Source organism: Calidris pugnax, unplaced genomic scaffold (assembly GCF_001431845.1).
Source record: "Calidris pugnax isolate Ruff unplaced genomic scaffold, ASM143184v1 scaffold103, whole genome shotgun sequence".
Taxonomy (NCBI): domain Eukaryota; kingdom Metazoa; phylum Chordata; class Aves; order Charadriiformes; family Scolopacidae; genus Calidris; species Calidris pugnax.
In genome coordinates this window covers 15,638,259-15,660,276 of record NW_015090990.1, presented here as the reverse complement: position 1 = coordinate 15,660,276, position 22,018 = coordinate 15,638,259, and the positions used below count along the sequence as shown (strand labels likewise).

General features: G+C 40.3%; 2 protein-coding genes across 6 annotated transcripts in view; one reads left to right on the top strand and one right to left on the bottom strand.

Moving 5' to 3' along the window:
- The window catches only part of ALS2 (ALS2, alsin Rho guanine nucleotide exchange factor), a 58,981-nt gene that overhangs the window by 25,864 nt on the left and 11,099 nt on the right, over positions 1 to 22,018 (bottom strand). The window contains exons 1-9 of one of the 5 annotated variants that reach the window (XM_014954377.1): positions 15,517 to 15,577; positions 10,756 to 10,845; positions 8,357 to 8,511; positions 6,011 to 6,930; positions 3,370 to 3,730; positions 2,330 to 2,498; positions 1,788 to 1,884; positions 1,312 to 1,389; positions 190 to 366 (exon numbers count right to left, since the gene is read on the bottom strand). In XM_014954377.1, the coding sequence (XP_014809863.1) occupies positions 190 to 366; positions 1,312 to 1,389; positions 1,788 to 1,884; positions 2,330 to 2,498; positions 3,370 to 3,730; positions 6,011 to 6,930; positions 8,357 to 8,511; positions 10,756 to 10,775 (1,977 nt within the window). In that variant the 5' untranslated portion in view covers positions 10,776 to 10,845; positions 15,517 to 15,577. Of the gene's footprint in view, positions 1 to 189; positions 367 to 1,311; positions 1,390 to 1,787; positions 1,885 to 2,329; positions 2,499 to 3,369; positions 3,731 to 6,010; positions 6,931 to 8,356; positions 8,512 to 10,755; positions 10,846 to 15,238; positions 15,360 to 15,488; positions 15,578 to 22,018 lie in introns of those variants that run through there. The other 4 variants (XM_014954375.1, XM_014954380.1, XM_014954379.1 and 1 more) reach the window with 4 other exon arrangements.
- CDK15 (cyclin-dependent kinase 15) overlaps positions 17,171 to 22,018 on the top strand; it is a 107,232-nt gene continuing 102,384 nt past the window's right edge. Inside the window, exons 1-4 of the mRNA XM_014954150.1 lie at positions 17,171 to 17,290; positions 18,288 to 18,362; positions 18,515 to 18,609; positions 19,240 to 19,319. Coding sequence (XP_014809636.1) covers positions 17,171 to 17,290; positions 18,288 to 18,362; positions 18,515 to 18,609; positions 19,240 to 19,319 — 370 coding nt within the window. The remainder of the gene's footprint in view (positions 17,291 to 18,287; positions 18,363 to 18,514; positions 18,610 to 19,239; positions 19,320 to 22,018) is intronic.

The following is a 22,018-nucleotide window of genomic DNA, read 5'->3' as shown; positions in this document are numbered from 1 at the left end:
CCAAGAAACAGGCAGGGAAGAGAACAATACTAAGTAGGCTTCCTCTCTGTCCTCCATAAGCTGTGCTCCTGATTTTACTGCTAGGAACCAGTTATTTGACACCCTTAAACCTATTTGAACAACCAGCACTGTGCTATTTTCAAAAAGCATCAGTATGACTTCTGCTAAATTAAAGAAAATACCACTCACCTTACTACAGGATAGTAACAAAACTGGACTCTTAGTACAGCTATTTTCATACAAATTATTTTCTGTACTTGTCTCCTGGCCACTGTAATATAATCCAGGTTGGAAGTCTTCCTCATCTGCTAAGAAGAGGGAGTAATCTAGTCCTGCTGCTGTACTCCACACACCTTCACCACACACCTGAAATTCATGAGGAAGGAAAAGACATTAGAAATCACCACCTACAGCTGGAAGGAGTACTTAGCTCTTCTAGCCACACATGCACATAATACACCTGCTATGAATTAGTGCAATAACTGGCAATTTCTGAACTTCAGTGTCTCGTAACAGATAATTTTCTATGTATATGCAAGAAATGTATCTTTCTTTCCAGTCTTCTTTCTAATGGCTGATTTTTTGCCTTTAAAGTATAGATCAGTTTTATTTTTAATGGGTATCATGTGAGCTTGATTGAAGTTGGCACAATACTCTCTTCCCTACATTTTAACTGGGACATCTATAAATTTGGGACAGTTGACATGCTATATATTAATTTGCATAAGACCTTAGCAGGAAAACCCTGCAGCTAGTTTTCCATTAAGAAAAGCACCAGAAAACATAGGCAAGGGTGTGGTCTAACCCAAAAACGTTATTTGGCTATTCCCTCAACATGATGGAAAGTTCAAAACAAACAGAAAGCCCACTGCCAAAACAGCTCTGGAAATACAGAAATGAACAACAAATACGGTCATGGTCTAGCAAAGCTAAGAATTCTAGAAGAATGTTTACAATAAAAACTGTGTTCCAAGGTATTTAAAAGTTTCAGCACTGCAATATCAGTATCAGAGAAACCAAATATAAGGTAGAAGTGAAATTTAAGAAGACACAAACAGCCACACTTCTCAGTTTTACAACTTCAATGTGGCTAAAAAACAGTGGAAGTCTGTGTAAAGGATTTATTGGGCAGATTTTCACAAGCTCATCTAAGGATTGCATTCACAGTAAGCACCAAAGAAGTTAAAGGCTCTGTTAGTATAAAGCACACACATACATAAACAAGATCAGTTTTTAGAAATTACTTTTCACTCACTTTTATAAGAAGAGACCTTAAACTAAAAGAAGAAAAATAGAGAAAACACAAAGTACCTTTGTGAGACGAGGGACTGTTGTTGGGGAGTTCAAGTGACCAAGCTGGCCAGAGGTATTACTACCCCATGAATACACCTGTAAGAAACATAGCTGAATGTGAGAATGTAAGTTTACATGTGAGGACACATACCAAATTGTAGCAGTACAACACATCTGGTGTGCAAACACACACAAGTCAAGGGTATAAGACTCATGTACCAAGAAGTACTTCCCTAATTTCCAGTCTTCCTACGTTCTCAAATTGTTTTCTCACATTCAGAAATGGAATGCACCAAAACAAGTCATTGCAATCTTTAAAGTTGATGGTACATGCAGACCTTTGGCAGAAATAGAATTAAAATTTCACACTGCTTCCAAGTCATCTCCCACAAATGGAAACAAAAATTTAGAAGCAAAAGAAACAAAAACCTATAAAACAACAGACACAACAATTTTGTCATAAATAAGCAACAAATATTAACAATCACTTGTACCTGGGATTTGGCAGTGAGTGCTAAGGAATGATGGCCACCAGCAGAGAGGTGAATCACTTCTTTACCATCTAGGCTTTTCACACATAGTGGCTGAAGCCTGTCAATCCCCAGCACCCAGGGAAGATGGGGGCAAGAAAACAGAAGAAAAAAAAAATTCAGAGGTACTATTAAGACAAAAATAAATTTCAAGTTTTATTCTTTCCCCAAAACAAATTAGAGAAAACAAACACAGAGTCTTTTGGCAATAAACCAGCTTAGTCAAAAAGGTCATGAAGGGTGAAAGTTTATGATAAATTTGTCCCTGTTTTGGACAAAGTCAAAATACCACCAAAACTCCTAGTGAATATATGGGAAAAAACTCACTTACTAGAAGTAACTTACTGACATTCAGTAACAATTGAGCATAAAACATTTAACTTGGAAGAAATTAGGTCACAACACAAAAGAACAAGTACATAATGCAAGGTAATTGACCAAATCTGAGAAAGTTGAATACTCAAGATTTCCTGGTGACATACTAAAACATTTATCAAAAATCTCACCTTGGCAGAACATCACCATGTCCTAGCTGTCCTTCCTTCCCCTTCCCCCAGCTCCACACCTCCGTTCTTAGAGAGGGTAATAGAGCATCAGCCTCACCACTGTACGTTGGAGTCAGAGCTACAGTCCTCATTTTTGCACGCCCTACCTTCCGTAAGAGCCTAGGAGAAACTGAAAACAGGCCAAGAAATAGAAAAGTTGTTCATTATTTTAGGTAAATATATCACTCAGACTGTCTGTTACACAGTAACAGTACCATTTGAGATAACTGATCAAGACTTCTTAAAGAGGTCTTAAGACTGAGAGCAAAGGCTGACGTGTAAGAAGATAGATTATTGATACAGACAAGCAACATATATACTAAAAGTAGACAGATCCCAACTAATTTTTACCAGCTATTAAAGGATAACAGGCATAATGAATACAGTTAGATGAAGTAAATGAAACAGAACCAACTATACATTTTTTAGAATTATGTTTTGAAAGAAAATATATCCTTGCAGTGAACAAAAGATTTCAATACTTCCTAAAAATCTCCTCTTAGATCCAACATCAATATAGAACTAAACTATGTACCCACCCATTCAGAACAATTAACAACACTATGAGGGAAGAAGGTCATTAACTTTGAAGTTTAGCACTGGGAATTAGAATATTTCTAGGTCCCTGGCTCAAAACCAGCTCAGTGCAGTAGGGATTACGGGCCACACAGATTTTTATCTGCTATGCAACCTATATGAAATATAGTTCACTGTCATTTTGCAGTAAGATGCCCAGACTACTACAATGTGCCTGCTTTGCTGTACTTTACCAATAAAGAGCATCCCTAGACTCACTATGCTTTTGGTTTTCTTAGCATGCAGTATCTGCTAGTCTCAACTCCCCACCACCACCTTGAAGTCCTAAGATACAGTTTACAATTCAGAAACACCTTTGGTAGATGACTAGATTTACGTTCAATAAATGTTTTAATTTTCAGTTATAAAACTCCGCATTATTAGAACTTTTTCTGTCTCTTGGTTTTCCCAACGTGTCTTTTTACCTTGTGACAACAAGCCTGGCAAGGAAAGTCTTCGACTCCCTCCTTCAGATTCCTCCTCTCTGATGTCTACTAAACTGGAACTCTTCTTCCCCTGCATGGATTCCAGTTTGACTTGCTCTTCCCGACTGTCTTTCAGAGCTTCAGGCCCTGGGGAACCACTGCCAGACTGAGACCCTGGTTCACTTGAAGGTGTGCCATAGAAGTTCATTACTTTCTTTAGAGACAGTGCTCCAGCTTCATATGTGGCAGCTACTCTCACACCAACTGCTGATGCACAAGAGGCCACCAAGCTGTTCAAGGCAGACGTGCTGGTACCTGGAGGGCCAGGGATACAAGCACTGAATTGTTCTTCTTGAGAAGGCTAAAAACCAAAGAAAAAGTGAAGACTGTCATACCAGAGAGCACAGAACAGTAGGATGATGATTATTCAAACTAAGTGCTCTACTGAACAAGACATTATGAGGAAGCATTTTATATTTAGGTGCACATCTAATCCTCAGAATCACATTTTTTAATGTAGCACCAAAATCCATTTCTACGTGGACTGGGCCGAGTCTCTTGCACTTGTCTTGTAGCTCATCCATAAAAGACTGTGGGTCAGTGGGTTGGTTTTTTTTAAACACACACAAAAAAGATATTTTCAAAGAAATACAAAAAGGGATTTAATCTTAGGCTTATTACCAACTTCTTTGCCACCAATTAGAGTGTATCACTGAGCACGCTGTATTTACAGAGAGATAAGTTATCCCTTCAATATATTAAAAGGAAAACAGTGATTTGTGGATCCATTTTGCAAGGCCTATATTAAGACCATTCAGGACTATGTGTCCCTTTACGCTCCTGTTGCATCCATATAAAGCTTCATTAATAATGAAGTCACACTAGGGACAAACTGACTTAAGGCAATTATTAGTACCAGCACATGATTACCTACAATAGCAATCAATTTACCCACCAAATAAGAAATAATGCCCAAGATGATATCTGCCACATAGTTTGAATGCTAGAACAAAGACAGCAAAGTCCCATTTTCACACCTACTGGCAGGAAATAATATTATAAATATTATAGCTCATTTTATCCTGCCAGAAGAAAAACTATCTTCGAGTTCTCTTTTCAGTGAAAAAATAAGCTAAAGGATTGGGATTGGTCCTATTTACTTGTACTTCATTCCTACTCATAAAAAGCATGCATTGCAATACAGAAAAGCAAACTTGATTTGTGCAGGAAAGCAAACAGAAACAAAGAATTTTATTAATGCTGAAACATTATTTTAGAGTTCTCATCTCTGCTCTTCACGCGTATGTTCAATTGTGTTAAAAGTCAGTGAATCAATTCCAGGCTTGTTTACTCCTGGAACTGTGAGGGAAACAGTACTCTGGAATTATTCCAGGAACAAGGAGTTGAGAAAGGGAGTATGAAACTATGTTTCAGTCATTTCCTAACAGGAGGTCTCCTATGAGTCTGAGAGGCCTACAACTGCTAGAATGCCTATGTATTAGCAAAGAGCAAAAGGAAGGACAACTGTGTTCACACGATGTTTATTTCTCTGAAATAAGTTTCCTTCAGAATAGGAAAACATAACTTGCTGAATTACCAAGTTACTGGACATTTTGTTTTGGTTTTAATACTACTTCCCCCGAGTTGGTAACAGAAGTCAAAAAAAATATTAGGCACTCCGAAATTTATCTCTCAGAAGCATTGTGAAAAATTGCTTACTGAACTATAAAAAAAAAAATTAAGAAATTGATATCTACACAAAACTTGAAGTGACAAAAGAAATTTCCAGAATTCTGCTACGAATTTTGCATATCGGGCCACAGAGTAGTAGCTTTTTCTTGCAGATGTTACCTTTTCCATAAACCCTCCAGCAGGACAGTACTTAAACAGGGACTGCCAGAATGCACGGCAAGATTTTGGATCCCAAATAAGATTTTTTTCAATAGCGGAAAACATAGTATTTTGGCACGAGCTGGAAGCAAATCTTGAACCTTCATATCAAGCACTTTCTGATGCTTATTAAGAAACAATTACTGTTCTGCTATCGCACCAGAACAGTGCTGTTGAACCATTTTCCACATTACACAGAACAGATTAGTACTTATGTATTTCCTATCTCTGTTTATAAGTTTATGCAACCCCTACATGATTAACATTAGAAGCCTTTCAGTCAATGCCTTAACATTCCCTTTACAGTCTTTACTTGCAGTCTAGAATTTTTAGCTGAGAAATTAGATTTGTGAGGGATGCGTTTCACGTACAGAAAAGAAAGTTTTACCTTAAAGGTAAAGTAGACAAGTGTCAGCTTACTGCCCCACACAAATGGGAAACCCATGCATCATAAAACAGCTAGAGAATGGGAAACTGGCTCATGTGGATCTGGTACTGCGGAACACAAGGAGCAGAGACTACAGTACTGTCAAGGCTGCTCACATTAAAGGCTTACAATTGAACAAGGATGGAGGACAAAAACTCTTCCACTTAAAAGCAGAAGAACCATCACAGAGAAGAAACACCTTGAAACTACAGAAATATCTCAGCTACATTACTCTAACAGAATTTTTCATTTGTGGAAAGAGTAGCATTGTCACATATACAAGAAGAGTTGTAGCAAATTAAGAGCTAATGACTAGGTACCAACCTGCTCAGGTTCAGTGCAGATGTTCTTCTCGAGGCCCTCATTTAATGAGTGATCTGCCAAACCAATTAAGTACTCTTTCACTTCTTTTTTGTCTGGGAACAGAATATTTCCAGGACTAGAAATTCCACTGTCTTCCTGACCATCATTGCTGGAAAGCATACTCGCTCCATCAGATTCTAAAGCAACAAGTGTATGTTCTTCCACAAGTGGTTTCTGACAGTCTTCACTTTGGCTACCTGTTACACTTTTTCCTTCTAGGGTCTCCAACGAGGGACAGAAGACAGGGTTTTCTGGCTGGTTATCAGACAGAGCTACACCCAGTGGGCAACAGTGACTATCTGAAATGATTACATGATCTTCCTTGTCGGTCATGGTAATAAGAAGTTGACTGCAATGATTGCACCTCTCTGGGATAGGCTTCATTTCCTGCACAGGGAGACATTGTACCAGAGCCAGGCTGTGGTAGGCTCCACAAGCGATCTGGAGCACAACACGTCCTGCCAGGTGCTCTACCTTCTGTGGCTTTGTCACTGGGAAAGTTGTTGTTATGAGACCGAGCTGGCAGCCACTCCCCCAAGCCCATATCTCTCTGCTTAGCGATAGTGCCAGCGTGTGTTCCTCTCCACATGCCAGCTGCAAAATCCTTACTGATAACAGAGGACTGGTTTCAGAATCAGAAATACTGATGGGCTGCGGCTCTGGCACACATGGCTGATTAGCGACTGCACACTGGCCAGCAGAATTGTTCCCCCACATGTACACCACACCACTTTCTGTCACGGCTCCATTATGGAAGCTGCCAGCTGCCACTGTAATGACATTATGTCCAAGCAAAGTATTTTCTAAGACAGGACTATTAACACATGGCTCCTCTGGTCCTGATCTCCAAGGCAGTTTTCCGAAACTGTAGACCTCTCCACCTGGGGGAAAAAAAAAAAACAAAAAGACCAAAACTTCCGAAACTGTAGACCTCTCCACCTGGGGGGAAAAAAAAAAAAAACAAAAAGACCAAAAACAAACAAAAAAAACCCTAGCATGAGTCTAATGAAATTAAACCATTACAAAAATTTGAAGAGAGATTCAGATAAACACATATTGATCTTTAGTTTACTCCAGGCTTAGCAAATCTATGGCTATAGATATATGAAGACTGCTGGTTGTTCTCTGCTACTGCTGCTCTTAAATTCTATACCTCACACTAACGTTCCCCTGTGCGTGTATGCACTGTTGAACTAAGTAATGCTTTTCTACTAAAAATTCTACTATACTTAAGTGTATTTGTTGGTCCTTTCTATTTTAAGAACATACAACTTATTTAGGACATACAATAACATTTAAAGAGCATGACACTTCATCTTTCCATACAGAGATCTAGCATCAAACTGTTCTGTTTGCCACCCTACAGCAAAACAGGATTGCCCTACCAGGTGGAAAGTGGAAGGGGTGAGTAAATGTGTCTTGCCACTGGTCTGATGTTGTACTGCAGCCTCTCCAAAATTTCACTGCCTTTACCTGAAAAGGCTGCAGCAATGCCAGGTGAAGATACTTTGCTAATTCTAAAGGAAAGCAGAAATCTGTTTTTAAAATGAACAGTTGTTTTCACAGTGATAGGAAAATGGTGAATCATATCCACAAACAACATGCTTCAGGGGGAAAGAACACACATGCAAAAAGTCCTTTTAATCACAAAAGAAACATGTTCTAAAAATACCAGTGGAGCTCCACAACTCCAATAGATGAGAGGTGCTTATATTAGGCTCACCAATAACCTGGAATCTTTCCGTCAAAAACATCAGAGTAAAATCAAAGTTTAGTCTTTACAACTGTATGCCAATTGATCAGTACAAGTAAGGACCAAGCTACGTAAACAAAGGGACTGGCTTTTAGAAACACTCCGTTTCACAGTGCCAAACTGCTCACAAACCCAGACTCACTCTAATGCATCTGTTAACTACGCATTTTTCCAGAAGCACACAGAAACCAAATTCTTACACATCAAGAGAACCTCTTGCTGTACTGTCTTTTTTGAATGAAAGACATCACATGAAATGTCATTTTGAGTGAATATGGTTCAGATTACATTACCATCTTTAAACAGCAAATACAGAGCCATTGTTAAAAGAAAAAAAGTATGAAAAAATACACTATGCATATCATTACTATTCCAACACAGTTTTAAGTAACTTACAACTAAGAAGGAAATACTGGCAAAGTTTAAAATCTAACTGTTTAAAAGTTGTATATGAGACATAGATAGAATGAAAAGAAAAAGTCTACAAGAAGAAAACTTGACAATAACTAAAGTTTGTTATTGGCTCAAATCTTTACAATTAAGATGTTTATTACCTTCTGTTAGAAGTAACCCATGATGTATTCCAAGGGCTGCCTGTAATACAGTCTTTCCACTGAGACCTGGAAGCCTTTCTGGAGTTACAGAGCAGGAACCAGCCTTCCAAACATAGACCAGGCCTCTCTCTTTGGCTCCTTCTGCCTCTTCTGAGCTACAAAAAGATTGGAGAAAATCACGAGTCAGCTTGAAGTTTTCTGTGGTTCAGCAATGCACTGTTTGCTTTTCACATATGCCTGGACTACGAAGTCTTTCCTACATTAGTTTTAATTTCAGGAAGTCAATGTATCTCATTTACAATTTGATAATCTTAATTTAAATGTTATTTAAATGAAAAAACAAGTACCTTCTATTTGAAATCATTAGCTTTCTTTTTCATTTGTAGTTTACTGCCTGAAAAGCAGCTGATCTTGTCACTATTAAAGACACATTTATTCACAACTGATATAGCCTTTATATTAGATATTGTATTTGTTGCTTACAGCAGGGACATCAAATTAATACACAATTCTGCCATTGTATGCTGAGAGAGATCGTGGCATCAGTTCTACCCACATGTAAGCAACTCCGTTCCTATCTGAACAGTGGTATGTATAATTTTAACTCTTCCTATGTTAGAAAGCGAAGGAACATTACTGGTTTGTTAGGTTTTATTCATGTTTTGTATTATTCAGCTTTTGGAAATCAAAATGCAGGAAAAACAGCCTTATAACCATGGTTTTTTATCAGTTACATAGAACACCAAGTATGCTAGAAATACACAAACATCTCAACATTTGCTTTAAAAGTAATTAAGCAAAAGATGTGTTGTGTACAGATTTTTCCCCGTGAACCAATTGCTCCCATTCACAATGTCTTCAGAACATTATAGCCATAAGAGCTCATCCTTTATACTTTCACTTTTACCTTTAGACACAAAAATGAGGTTTTGGTTGGGTTATTTTTTCCACTTTTAATTTTTAATGAATTTCTTTGATTCAAATGAGCCAGTCATTCAAATCAATTGAACAAAGGAAAAGAAAAAAATTCCTCAGAACTTTGACAACAAGCACATAGTTTTAACAATTTGTGGAATCACTGGATTGAAACATACACACAAAGTAATTTTAAACACCTATATAGACTGACAGCATTTCAAGTTAAATTAAGAGATTTCTTTAAATTAATTTAAAACTTTATATAGAATAGATTGCTATCCACCCTGCAGGAAAAAGTAGGTTTAGCTCATTTCCCACCAATCAAGCAATTTACTCCATGCATAAATCAGTTCTTGAAGCTTTGCATGAACCTGTAAAGTTAAATATTTAAGGCAGCGAGAAGAGCTTTGACAAAATTGCAATCTTTGTCTATAAGAAAGGGCATAAAACCCCAAATGTATTCCAATACTGAAGCAAAACCAGAAAAAGCTAGTCTGATGGGCTGCATTGTGGACAACTTATGGAAGTAACATATTCAAAATTCACAAGACCCTATTCATGCAGACTGATGATTTTTTTAAACTAAAAATTTTGCTAGTTGAGGTACCTAGGACAACAAATACTTCTGCACTATCTGCCTCCAAAACATTCAAAATGAGAATTACTAAGTGATAGAATTATGTCTCTCTCAGCTCCTGTGCCCATGCCCAATCTCTCTTCTTTTCCCACATAACAGAAGTGACAGCCAAGAACTCTTATAAAATTCACAAAAGTAATTTAATCCAAACAACATACATAGTATTAAAAAGCAGAGTCAATCTTGCATTTTAAATACAAAGAACTGGTATTTAGAATACAAGTAAATTAAAAAGGAACTGAGTAATATATAGGCCAGGAAAAAAAAAACTTAGAAAAATACAAGACCATAGGTAGAACATTTAGCTAAAATCAAAATAAAGGTTCTACTAAGATGGGTAAAGCACACATGATAACAGAGAGTTTTCATCAACATACCATGCACTAAAATTAAGTCCAAAGCCTGATAAGGCTTCAGAGAACAGTGTCCAGGATTTATTACAGGACACTAATTTTACATCCCCAAAACATCTGACATCTGTCAGGTATATTAGTGGAAGAAAAAAGGAGCAAAAGAATAGGCTACTGCAGGGCTATTGTTCCAGAATCAAAATTCACAGATGCAGGTAATAGATATGACTTCCTGTTTACCAGAGAACATTACTTTCAAGTTTCCAGCCTGTGGCTATCCCTCCACAAGTTTCAACAATCAACTTAAGAATGAAGTTGCTGTTGTAATAAGTTGAGTGTTCCAGACATAAATGAAACTCAAGTTACTCCTCTTCTTCCCTTTAGTCTAAGTTACATAAAGATTACACTGATGCTATATAATCATTTTACAGGATGATCATGAGCTGGCATATTTCAGGGACCCTCTGTGGCTTCACCTAGCTGTTCATTCTCACCTTCTTTCCTGTGAGTCCATCTGTCAGTGGCAGCACTCCATCACCAACAAATCATTCCTCTTTCAAAAGGAACGATGTAATTTCCACAAACTGTAAAGCATAAAAAACAGCTACTTAATTGAAAGTAATGTTAAGCCTAAGTAAATGAAAAAATTCAACCAATGAACAACAAGCAAAGCTTTAGATATCATGTTAAATAAATAAGCAATCCCACACTAGGATGACTGAAATATTTAGTTCACTCACACTGAGTTGGCAGACAAAAGCTAAACAGCCATACTTGCCCTACCTACTCATCTCACAATAGGTCTATTGTAAGGACAGACTGAACAAAACCTAGTTCAAAGGCAAAAATTAACATCAATCTCTCTCTCTAATTCTCAGTATACCACTCAAGAAACATCAAAGCAGGATAAGTGGTCCATTGTCAGTCTAATATAAGATATAGATTTAGTTTTAGCATAGAATTCTAAGGTAAACAGATTTGTATGAGCAAAACGGATGAGAAAATGGATAAGTTGAATTCATAACCATATTCCTGAACCGAAGAACATATTACCATTAAAAGGTATAGTTCTATTAAAGCCTGTGCAGAAATGCAAAAAGCCAATTAAGGGTTCGAAACATTTCTTCATGCAAACTGGTAGCAGAGTATCTATGAAGATATTTATAAGACCACAGAAGCCAAGGAGAAAAGAGTGGCTGCTGTATTTATGCTTTTATCCTTCCAAATTTTGCATTTTGCAAGTTCACCCTCGCACCTTTCCATCTTCATGAAAATACCTTTGTATTACTTTTCTTGTAATAAAACAAAACTACATTTAATCACTGCTTCTTATAATCTGTTTAGCTTTTTACTATTGAAAGGATTCTAATTTTCCTTGAACTACTGCCTTACTAGGTGAAGTATTAAAAATTTCAGTTGCGTGTAATCATATTTATTCAAATAAAATAAGTTGAATATATAAATTCTTTAGACTCTTTTGCTTTATTATAGTTGCTGTCCGATACCCACTGTAACAAAATCAGAAAATAAATTACGTAATAATGCTCTTTTATGACAATATATCTGCAAGAAAGTATCCAGAATGAGTAGTCTGAAGCTTTTACATACAGAAAGTAGAAATAAAATATGGCCAGTCTTGATTACAAGAGACAATATATGCAAACCCATAAATTGCATACAGAAGTTTCATTTCACACAGTGAATGATCAAGCTGATAAATAACCAACATAAATTCCAACATTTTCACTAGACTGCTCTAAATAATGAGGTATCAAGTATACCTTTATAGACAGAAACAACACCACATCATACCAAATATTTTCAGTTTTCCAAATACAGGACACTAAAAATAGTCATTTGGCTTTACGGTTGGCAAAGAGCTTATCACAAAAAGATAAGGATTCACAAAAATATGAAATCAAATTAATATGATATAATAGTATTGTGATAAGTCATATGCACCTTGCTCTAAAAAAAAAAATAAATCAGAACACACTTTCTAGGAATACACACTAAGCTGCCACTTGTCACCAGGAAGATACTGCTTTGAAGACATTCTTGTCTCTCGTTCCTCAACTAAAAAAAAGGGAAAAAAAACCCCACCTACAACTGTAAAAGTTAACTTTTAAAATATTAACAAAGTCTCACAAATATAAGGAAACTGCCATGCACTACTTCAGTAACAAAGGTGTTGATTAAACATCAAAGGAAAATAGAAGTGTATTTTCAGAGCTTCTAACCTTGTGATGTGCTATTGCTCAGAGTAAGTACATTTGAGGTTTTCTTTAGCCTACTCAAAGCCACCTAACCCTACAGTTCATTTTCTTGAAAATGCTGGCTCTTCTCTGTGAAGAACTATAGTTTCAAATATAATTATCTATAGAGTCAAAGTAGCAAACAATAATCATTTACATCGTATATATTTACTCAAGATCAGGGACGAGGCTAAAAATTCTTCACTTCTATAATTAAGAGATTTTTTAAAATTATTTTTATTTTTTTAAGGACTCCATTTCTTTCCTTTTCATGAACTTCAAATGCACAAAAATGTACTGTAATTCTCACAAAAACTTCTGATTATAACTAAACAATGTTAGGGCCAGGCACCTGATAAGCTGTTCTGCAATATCTCCCTTGAAGGCCCAATTGAAAAATTATTTGTGTAATTATTAAGTAAGAAACCTGCAATACTGGTGGACTAAAAATTAAGAGAGTGATATGATGGTGGCAACAAATTTTGTTTTCTTTACGAAAATCACACTTAAGGTTGCATTGCTAAACATTTGTGCATATTAGGGAAAATGACAGTCAAACCGTTTTCGTTCCAAAGATGAGACACCTTTACAACATCTACAAATAATTTGCAAGTTTTCATTCACTTCTGGGACAGCACAGTATTATTCCCATTTCACAGCTAATACAAAATACAAGTAATTTCGTCACAGCTACAAACTAAATACTTATAAATAGAAAATTTCTTCCTCCCAACAGGAATATACACTTTTCCTTGCCAATCTTCATTTAATTTCACATTTATATAATATTACATTGTAGCATTACATATATGTTATTTCTTTTCCACTAAGATTACCTGAACTGGTTTTAGGTTTAATGTTCACAGGAGTGAATAGCTAGGCACAACACATCATTCCCACGGTATGGAAGATCAGCATGACACCAATACCTGCACTTACCTCCTTTCTACACCCATACATTTACTTTCTACATTTTTGCTTCAACACTGTAAGAGGGGAAAAAGCAAAGAGTGCCAAATAGTGCCAAATTATGAAATGGATTTGTGTTACAGACAGATGGTCACTAGCGTAACACTGATGTCATACTTTCCACTTACAGAGCAGAATGCTAATTCAAATTCTCCAGAAATCAAACACTACCACACTATAATAACTGCTACGGCAGGGAGTGCTGTGGAGTAAACATTACTCTTATTATTATGGGACAACAACCTTCACTGGACATTGACCACTCAGTAATAAGCATCATAGGTATAAAATTCAATGCTAAACAGAAACAACTGGTATGACCCTGACTTTCAGAAATACAAGAACTCCCATCAGCCTCACGTGCTTATTTACCTGCTACAGTTAATAAATACTACAAATACTTGTACAACTTTCAGGCATGTTTACTTACATATTTACAAACACACTTTTAATATACCATATTTAGCCACAACTCGCACTACCAAGACTGCAAGTTTGTTATACAAAATCATCTATTCAGGTTCTAAAGGAGGTTACCTCCAAGATTCCTAATTCAAAACCGAGTTGTCAACATTAGTCTTGTCTAGATATATATCATAATTTATTATTGCTAACTCTGGTTCACATATAATGGGTTACTAGTTCAAGAAGCCCTTGTGTTTTGGTCAGCACTGACTAGGTGTAACTACTGTTTTTCCCATTGTGTGATTAAGATCTGCTCAGAGCAAAGCAAAACAACTTGCTACTAAAAGACAGCAGCAATCCCTTCAGATGAGGGCTCAAAGCTTTTAATACCAGTTCCAGTGAATGAGTGATGGTAGCAATCAAGGTATAACAGTAAAGAGTCAGGAAAAAAAAAAAAAAAACAGAACAAAAAGGGCCTAGTCTCAGCTAAAAGAACACAGCTGAAAACTATCTGCTAGAGCATGTAATGAATAATTTAAAGTTTACCAAACTCATAAGAGATTCAAAAATTTCTGAACATCTCTTCCTCCTCTTCTTTTGAAATTACATGGTCTCAATGTAGCACATGTTGAGGTGCTTCCCCTTCTGAAAACAGTTAACTCCGTAGAAACTGACACATGGCAAGTATAGCTTTCATAAGTCACTGCATCACAACAGTGGTAGCAAACTCCTGACATCAGACATAAACTACCAGTCATCTACAACTACTCTAGTTGCTCCCTGGCATCTCACCAAAATATTTTTGTGCTGGAAGTCTGTGACTGTATGCCTACCTCACCTGTAAACAATATGAAAACCACGCTAGATTATTGCTCAATAGAATCCGACATTTGAAACAGCATTTACTCCCGAGCAATCAAGCCATGCGAAGAGAAAGGACTTTGAAACGAAAGTGGAAGCAGACAAAAGGTACTCTATTTCAAGCTTAGACGGTCTTTCCCCATCAAGAGAGAACAGTCCTTTAGGAATCTACAGAAATAAATCTCAACAGGGCAAGAAGAGTTGGTGGGCCAGCACCTTCAGTCAGAGCTGTTCTTTATCCTCTCCTCCAGCTTCTCAAGCCCAGCTCCTAGTAAGAAGGGGCCTGTTCCCTGATCACCGGTGCAATACAACAGCACACCCCCTCCCGCCCTAAAGCTCAGGTGTGGGAGGCGCAGGGGCCGCGGCGTTCCGGCCAACCAGGTTCCCGCCACACCGCTGTACTCCCCGTTTCCTTTCAGGGCAGGGGAGCCATTTCCCCCGCTGCTCCTCATAAAACCACCATCACCCCCCCCAAAACTTTCCCCACCTGTTGCCCTGCGGCCAGGGCAGCCCCTGCCCTGCCAAAGCTGCTCCCAGCGGGACGGCCTGAGGGGAGAGACGCCCCAGGCAGGAGCGGGGGGCAGCTGCGAGAGGCCGTTAGCGGGCTGAGGGAGCGCGCGTGCGACTAACGGCTGCACGGGGCCGTTGGGGGGCAGCGGGGGCGGGTAACGTCCCACGCGCGCGCGCGTGCACCCACCCCTCCTCGGGGCCCCACGTGACTCAGGCTCCGCGCTTACCCCCGCGCGCACCTGCCTGCCGGCTCACCCGACACCGCGCCGCGTCCCGCCGCCGGGGCGCAGATCAGCTGATTCACGCGGGGGCGCGAGGCGGGGCTTCCCTCCTGCAGGGGGCGGAGCCCGTCACCGGCCTGCGCGCGCGCGCAAGGGCGTCAGGTAAAGAGGCCGCAGCCCCGAGGGGGGCGGGCCCGGCGACGGGTCCCCGCCCGGGACAAAACAGGGCGAGATCCGCTCGCCGGGAGCGGCGCGGCACGGCCTCCTGCAGGGAGCGGGTGATCCCAGCGCTTACGAGGCCAGTCAAGAGGAGAGCCTGAAGTCGGTTGTGCGGTGCCAGCGTGACGGTGCTGGCACCCGGAGTGCAAGGAAGGCACCCGAAGATAGGTTTTAAAATATTAGAGGCACAAATAAAAGAGAAGGCTGTGGCCTACCCAGGAGCCCTGACCGATAACCAGCAGTAATCCTCGACCCTCCCCACGCCACAAACCCTCTGAGGCTGGCTGCTGGTTTAAATGGGCGCACCACGGGTTTCTGACAGGGTTAACCTAGAGCCTTCCCGCAGGAAAAGCCGCCTCTGCATTTAGAGTGAGGCGGAGGTACGTGTGTACATGCTAATAGCACACACACACATTTTACGTATGCTTTTATACATGCACAAATTTTACCAAATATGCTTAAAATACATAATTCTCTCTATATACATGCTATCTATACGTTTCTACTTGAATAAGCTTTGCAAAGGGCCCTTTTTATGTTATGTCAGCAACGAGTGCGCTATTTCTTATATTGCCTGAAGCTTTCCTTTAAAAACTATGGTTCCGAAGGCAAGTACAGGCTCTCCTTTATAAACTCTTACATTTTCTAAGGATAAGTATTAAATTTTTCTATTACAGAATTTCCTCTGCTAACAGGAATGAATACTCTTATTTTTTTTTCAATAATTTTTTTTCAATTCCCATGCTTTCTTCATTTACCAGCAAAAGCTGGATGATTTTTCTTCATAACAGAGTTAATTCCCTCCTAATCCCTGACACAGAACGTACCTAAGATAATAATCTTCATATGAATTAAAATGTATAATTTTATTTTGTTTACTTCTTATGCATTTATCTTTCTATTCCTTTAAAATGCAAGCATTATTTATGCAACAGAGACAGACAGCTCCCCATGCTGACATTGCCACAGCATCACAGCTAAGAACGTGAATGCTGAAGCAAGGACAGTCAAGGTACAGCTCCTGCTGTAAAAGCACGACTCAGCCACACTGCTCAGATAGCTCAACTTAAAGCCTGATGGCATATAGGACCATAACTGTTACAGGCATGGAGGGAAGTCAAGGCCTGTTCCTGTATGAAACCTATCACTTCATTACCTAACACACTACACCCAGCGTTGCTTAACTGAAATAAATTTGTACGAGCAGAAAGTCTGGATTTATTGCTTAATTCTCCATCTATAGGGATGAAAAAATGTTGGCTGGTTTTGGAGGGCACGTGCCAAATGAGCTGAACTCAATGGAGCTGCTCCAGGGGTGCGCGTTGGCCTTTCAAAGAAAAACTGCAGAAATCACAAGACTGCTTGAGGCAGAGACCTCATGCGAGTCACATGAACTGTTACTACAGACCGAGGGATGAGGAGGAGCAAAGGAGAAAACAAGAGAAAGACTTTAATTGAAACAGGACAACATGGGAGACATGTTGTGTGCAAGTGCTGTCAGACCAGGATGCTGCAGCTGCTGTTCAGAGAGAAGGGGCTCCCAACACACCCAAGGCCTTCAGCGCACGGAAGCAGCGTCTACAGCAGAGGTATTTAACATCACAGCGTGATACTTCTGAATTGAGACAGGTTAAGCTTGGATTCTTCCCCTTCTTGTGCGAGTGCAAAACATTCACATTTGCTTCTAACCAGACAGCACCAAACTTTGCAGCATCAGGCTTGTGCAGCTACTGAAAGAGGACTGTACGCCTTAGATGACAATAAATGCCTTTGATGTGATGAACGGGAAGAAGATTGCACTCTAGCAAGCTCTATGCCAATGAGGGATTGTAAAACAGGGAGGGAGCCAACAACCTACAGTTCTGGAGGAGGCAGCATGCCATGGATTGCAAATCCTGTTATATTTGAGTCAAATGATAATGCAGGCACCCATCCAATGTCACTGCTCAGGAGGAGCTTGCAGGCTGCCTGCCATTCATTACTACTATTTTTATAGTTTATGGCACGGTTATGCTCTATGGGCCAAATTAACAGGCTGTGTAAATTATACAGTGGTGAGGAAGGGGAGGGGCAAGGGGTTAAGGAGGAGAAGATGACATAAATTTAAACTGAAATTTCACTCCTGCATTCAGTTTTTAGTCCCTGCCCTAACAGATTGCTGTCTAGAGACAGATAAATCAAGGGTAAGAAAGAATAACATGCATTTAGAAGGATACTGGTAGAAGTGTCCTGCAGTTAAGGCAGCTGTATCTTCCTGTGTTCTCAGAGTGAGCTCTACCATTTACCAGGAAAGGAACATACATATAGCAAACAGGTAACATATATAACATACGTATATGACAGATAGTTGCTCCCCTTCTTCTCCCCTGAGAAACTGTACTGGAGATCTGTAACTGGTCAGGGGGGGAGATGAAAATCATGTTAAGCGTTCAAAGCCAGTGCAGTCAAGGAGAAAGAATCACATCAGTAAAATGGTGGCTTGCCAGTGATACAGTTTGCCTTCTTTTCCTGTGCCAGCTGTCAGATGTAACCAGAGCATCCCTTCCTCTACCCTCACTGCAGCCCCCATGGCTCCACACCCTCCAGAGATGGAGGAGCCAGAGGCCTTGGAGTTATGCTGATCCTTTGCAGGAGCAGGATGCTGTGGAGAGGTTCAAATGGGTGAGTGTGCAGCAGCCATAGAGCCAGAAAGGAGATATTTCATCCTATGATTATTCCAGCCATGAATCAGTATTTAATTACTGAATGACATCATAGTAGCTTCTTGTTCTACCCAGCAATCTAAAATACATATGAATTTCTTTATGAAGCAGAGACAAGGCATCCCATTTGGAGCTGCCACATCCTATGTACATCTAGAGAAGCTGTGTGAAGGGTCCTGTGCAACTGTGTATAAGGGAATCAGCAGGTGAGCAAGAACCACCGATTCCATTATTGCCTTCCCAGTGCCTGCTGAAAGCACCCCTTTAGGGAATCTCTAAGAATGAGCTTGAAGGTGGGCAATTCAGAGTATTTACCAGAAGATCAAGGCAAATCAAAAGCCTAGTTTTGCCTTTAGCCAGGATATTAGCAAGGCTCCATCCCAGTTTTTCAGGGAACTCCTCCACTACAGGTACGGAGGCTCCACAAAGACACCTGGCTCTGCAGCAGCATCCCAAGTCCAGCTGCATCAGGGAGGGAGCAAGGGTTTTCCTTGGAATGAGGGATTGCTGCATGATGGAAAAATTGTAGGTGAGGCCATGCTGCCATCCCATGGGGGCAGGAAAGATGTGAGGGCAGAGTGCCCTCTCACATAGCATGCCCAAAGCCATGCTATAGCAATAACTGGTGAGCAGAACGGTGGTACTCTCGCCAGACAGTTTCATTTTGCTGCTAATGAAGACAAGGTGGGAGTGGTTTGCAATTCCTTTCTGAGCTTGGCCTGGTTGGGGGAGCGAGCCCTAGAAATTTTCTTTGCGTGGTGCACCCCAGGAGACTGTTAATGTTGTTGTGCTGAGCACTGAAATGCTTCATGTGATCTTCCACTCTGACCTGACAGGATCAATGGTCAGTTGGTGGCACTGAAAATGATCAGGCTGGAGGCAGAGGAGGGAGTGCCCTTTACAGCCATTCGGGAAGGTAAGACATAAAGAGCTTCTTCAAACATTGGTGAAGAGCAAGGGACAACATTCTTGAAAAGCATTTGTTTAATCCTTAAAAAGCTCCATGTGACGTCTTCCTAAGTCCTTTCTTCCCTACTTAATGTGCCAGCTGTTGTTCTCCCAAAACTCTTGGTTTCCTTATTCCTTCATGAAGTCTTTGTGCTGGGCTGGGTGAGCATCTGATGGATGGAGGGGGAACCTGCTGGCTGGTGTATTGCCTCATGACAGATGCATCCGAGCTTGTCATGAGGACAGTGCCAGCTGCAGCCAGAGCGTGTCCTTTCTAGCAGTGTAGGGCCCTCCTACACTTGTGCCTGCTACCTGCTCTGTGGTTGCTTTCTCACTCCCATTTCTATACGCTACCACTGACCAGCAGTTTTTGCTGCTGTTGCATTGGGCAGTTGTGGACTGGAAGTGCCCTTTGCACGAGGGTCTCTGCTTGCTGATATCAAAAATGGTGCAAAGGGCACTTTCCTGTGTGACAGCAGCTGATACCTGGACTATCATATCCCAGCCTGAAAAGAAATGCTTTCAATGAAACTGGTGTTTACTAACATCTCTCATTGCAGCCCAGTGAGAAATTCTTCCTATCGGTTGTCTTTGTAGAGCACTGGGCAAAATGTCTGCAGCTTGCTCAGTTTCTTTGAGAAATAAATGCTTTTGTTTAAGTGCTTGATTTTGGCTGAATGTATTTACATGTCCCTACAGACTAAGTTCACAAACTGCATGGTTGATTAAGGCTTCTATTTTTGTCTGCTCTACAATCCCAGGAGGATCATAATCTGGTTTCTTCCTTACACAGAAATATGCAACCTTTGTGCCAGTCTGTTGTCTGGTATTAGTGAGAGCTATCAGTGTAAGAGGTCACATATATTTTGTTTTCTACTCTTACTGCAGTTCAAAACTAGGGTTGATTTTGTCACCACGGGGATGAAATGTCAGGGACCAGATGTGCCAGCTTTCACAGAGGAGCCCTAGCGCAGAGGCACTCTCATACCAGTTAACCCAGAATAACAAGAGAGGTCAGTGGATCCATTCCAGGTTTATAACAGTGTAATTAAGATAAGAAAGTTTACAAAGTCCTTAGTCCAATTCTGGGTGAAAGCAGAGAGATGCCGTAATATACCTATTTACAGGATGGCTTGTGTTAGTTTCCTATACACTCATTTGCTGTGTTGCTTTTGCTCTGCGTTTACATTTGTAGCCCACCAGTAAAAGAAGCCTTAAAAGCTTTATCTACGTAGAACTAATGATGCTCTAAAGATCATCACCCCTTTAACATGCTCTACTGGACAGGCTGAGAGCCTTAACTTCATTCATTATGGGAGAAAACAAGAGTGATCCTATGAAGGGTCTACTTTAAATAGATCTTTTGTGTACTGCTGAGCTTTGCAGCATCTGACACCTCAAATTTACAATGTAAGTCAGTAGCGCAAACAAAGCACGAGATTTATTAACGTGGTGCATTCTCTGCTACCCTGGAGGAATGGAACTCCCCTGACAAAGAGGCACTTCACTCCAGGAAGCCCCACAGAGACGAAATGCGTTTAAAGCTCAATTCTGGCTGTAGCACCTGACACCCCAGCAGGGGGTTGTAGAAGCAACCAAGTGAGGAGCAGTTCCCAGAGGCCTGATTCAGGCACAGGGGCTGAATTCTCTGTTATTACTGTGGACCCTCTGTACTGCTCCTCTGGAGCAACAGCTCTGGTCATGCTGGATTTTTGAGGTATCACAGAGCCAGGTTAGTAGCCCCTTTCCATAGCAGATGGGGATCTAGCCAGAGTATCTTCACTGGGTTCATAGGCCATTAGGTGCAATGTGGAGCACGTTTAAAGTTCACGCTGCCGGGCACTGGAAACATACTGCTGGTAGCTAAATGGGCTGGCATCTGTACTAGAGGCAGTTTAGCTGCTGCAGCACCAAGCTCTGTGCAAGAACTGATTTATAAGTTGTGCTGTTTCCAGTAGTTATCACAGAATCACAGAATCTTAGTGGTTGGAAGGGACCTCTCAGATCATCGAGTCCATCCAGAAAAAAAAACCAAAACCAAACCAAACCAAACAAACAAAAAAAAAAACTAACCGCCACACAAACACACCACACCAAACGCCCACAAAAAACACCGCGCCCACCAACTAAACCCCACACTCAACACCTCGCCATAAACCAATAACCTTGGGCACTAGAGCATGCCCTGAAGAGCCATGTCTATACGTTTCTTAAATACCTCCAGGGACTTTATGCTGAATCAGGCATCCCTTACTGCTCAGCAGTCTCAGTATTGACATATGCTTAGGCCATAGCTATGTAATACGGTATATCTGGCTGTAGGGCTTTTAGAACCAGGTGAAATTGTTATGGTCACAAAAGGCGAAGTGCTAATCCAGTATAAATTTGCTTTGCCAGCATGAAACTCTTCAAATATCTTTTGCAGATTGTTTGAAAAACAAAAAGCAGCTTTTATCCAGGACCAAAACTCATTTGGCCTCCCACGGCCAGTGCAGGCTCTGTATTGTGTGCTTCGGCTAATTCAGCAGAAACAAGATTGTATGGTATCTGAATGAAATTTGCAGCACTGTGTGGTCTGACAGTAACCTAATTTGGTTTTAATCAGCAGGGAGAGGTAAGTCTGGAGCAGCTCTGAGGTTATTCTGCTATGTCAGAAGCTGAATTAAA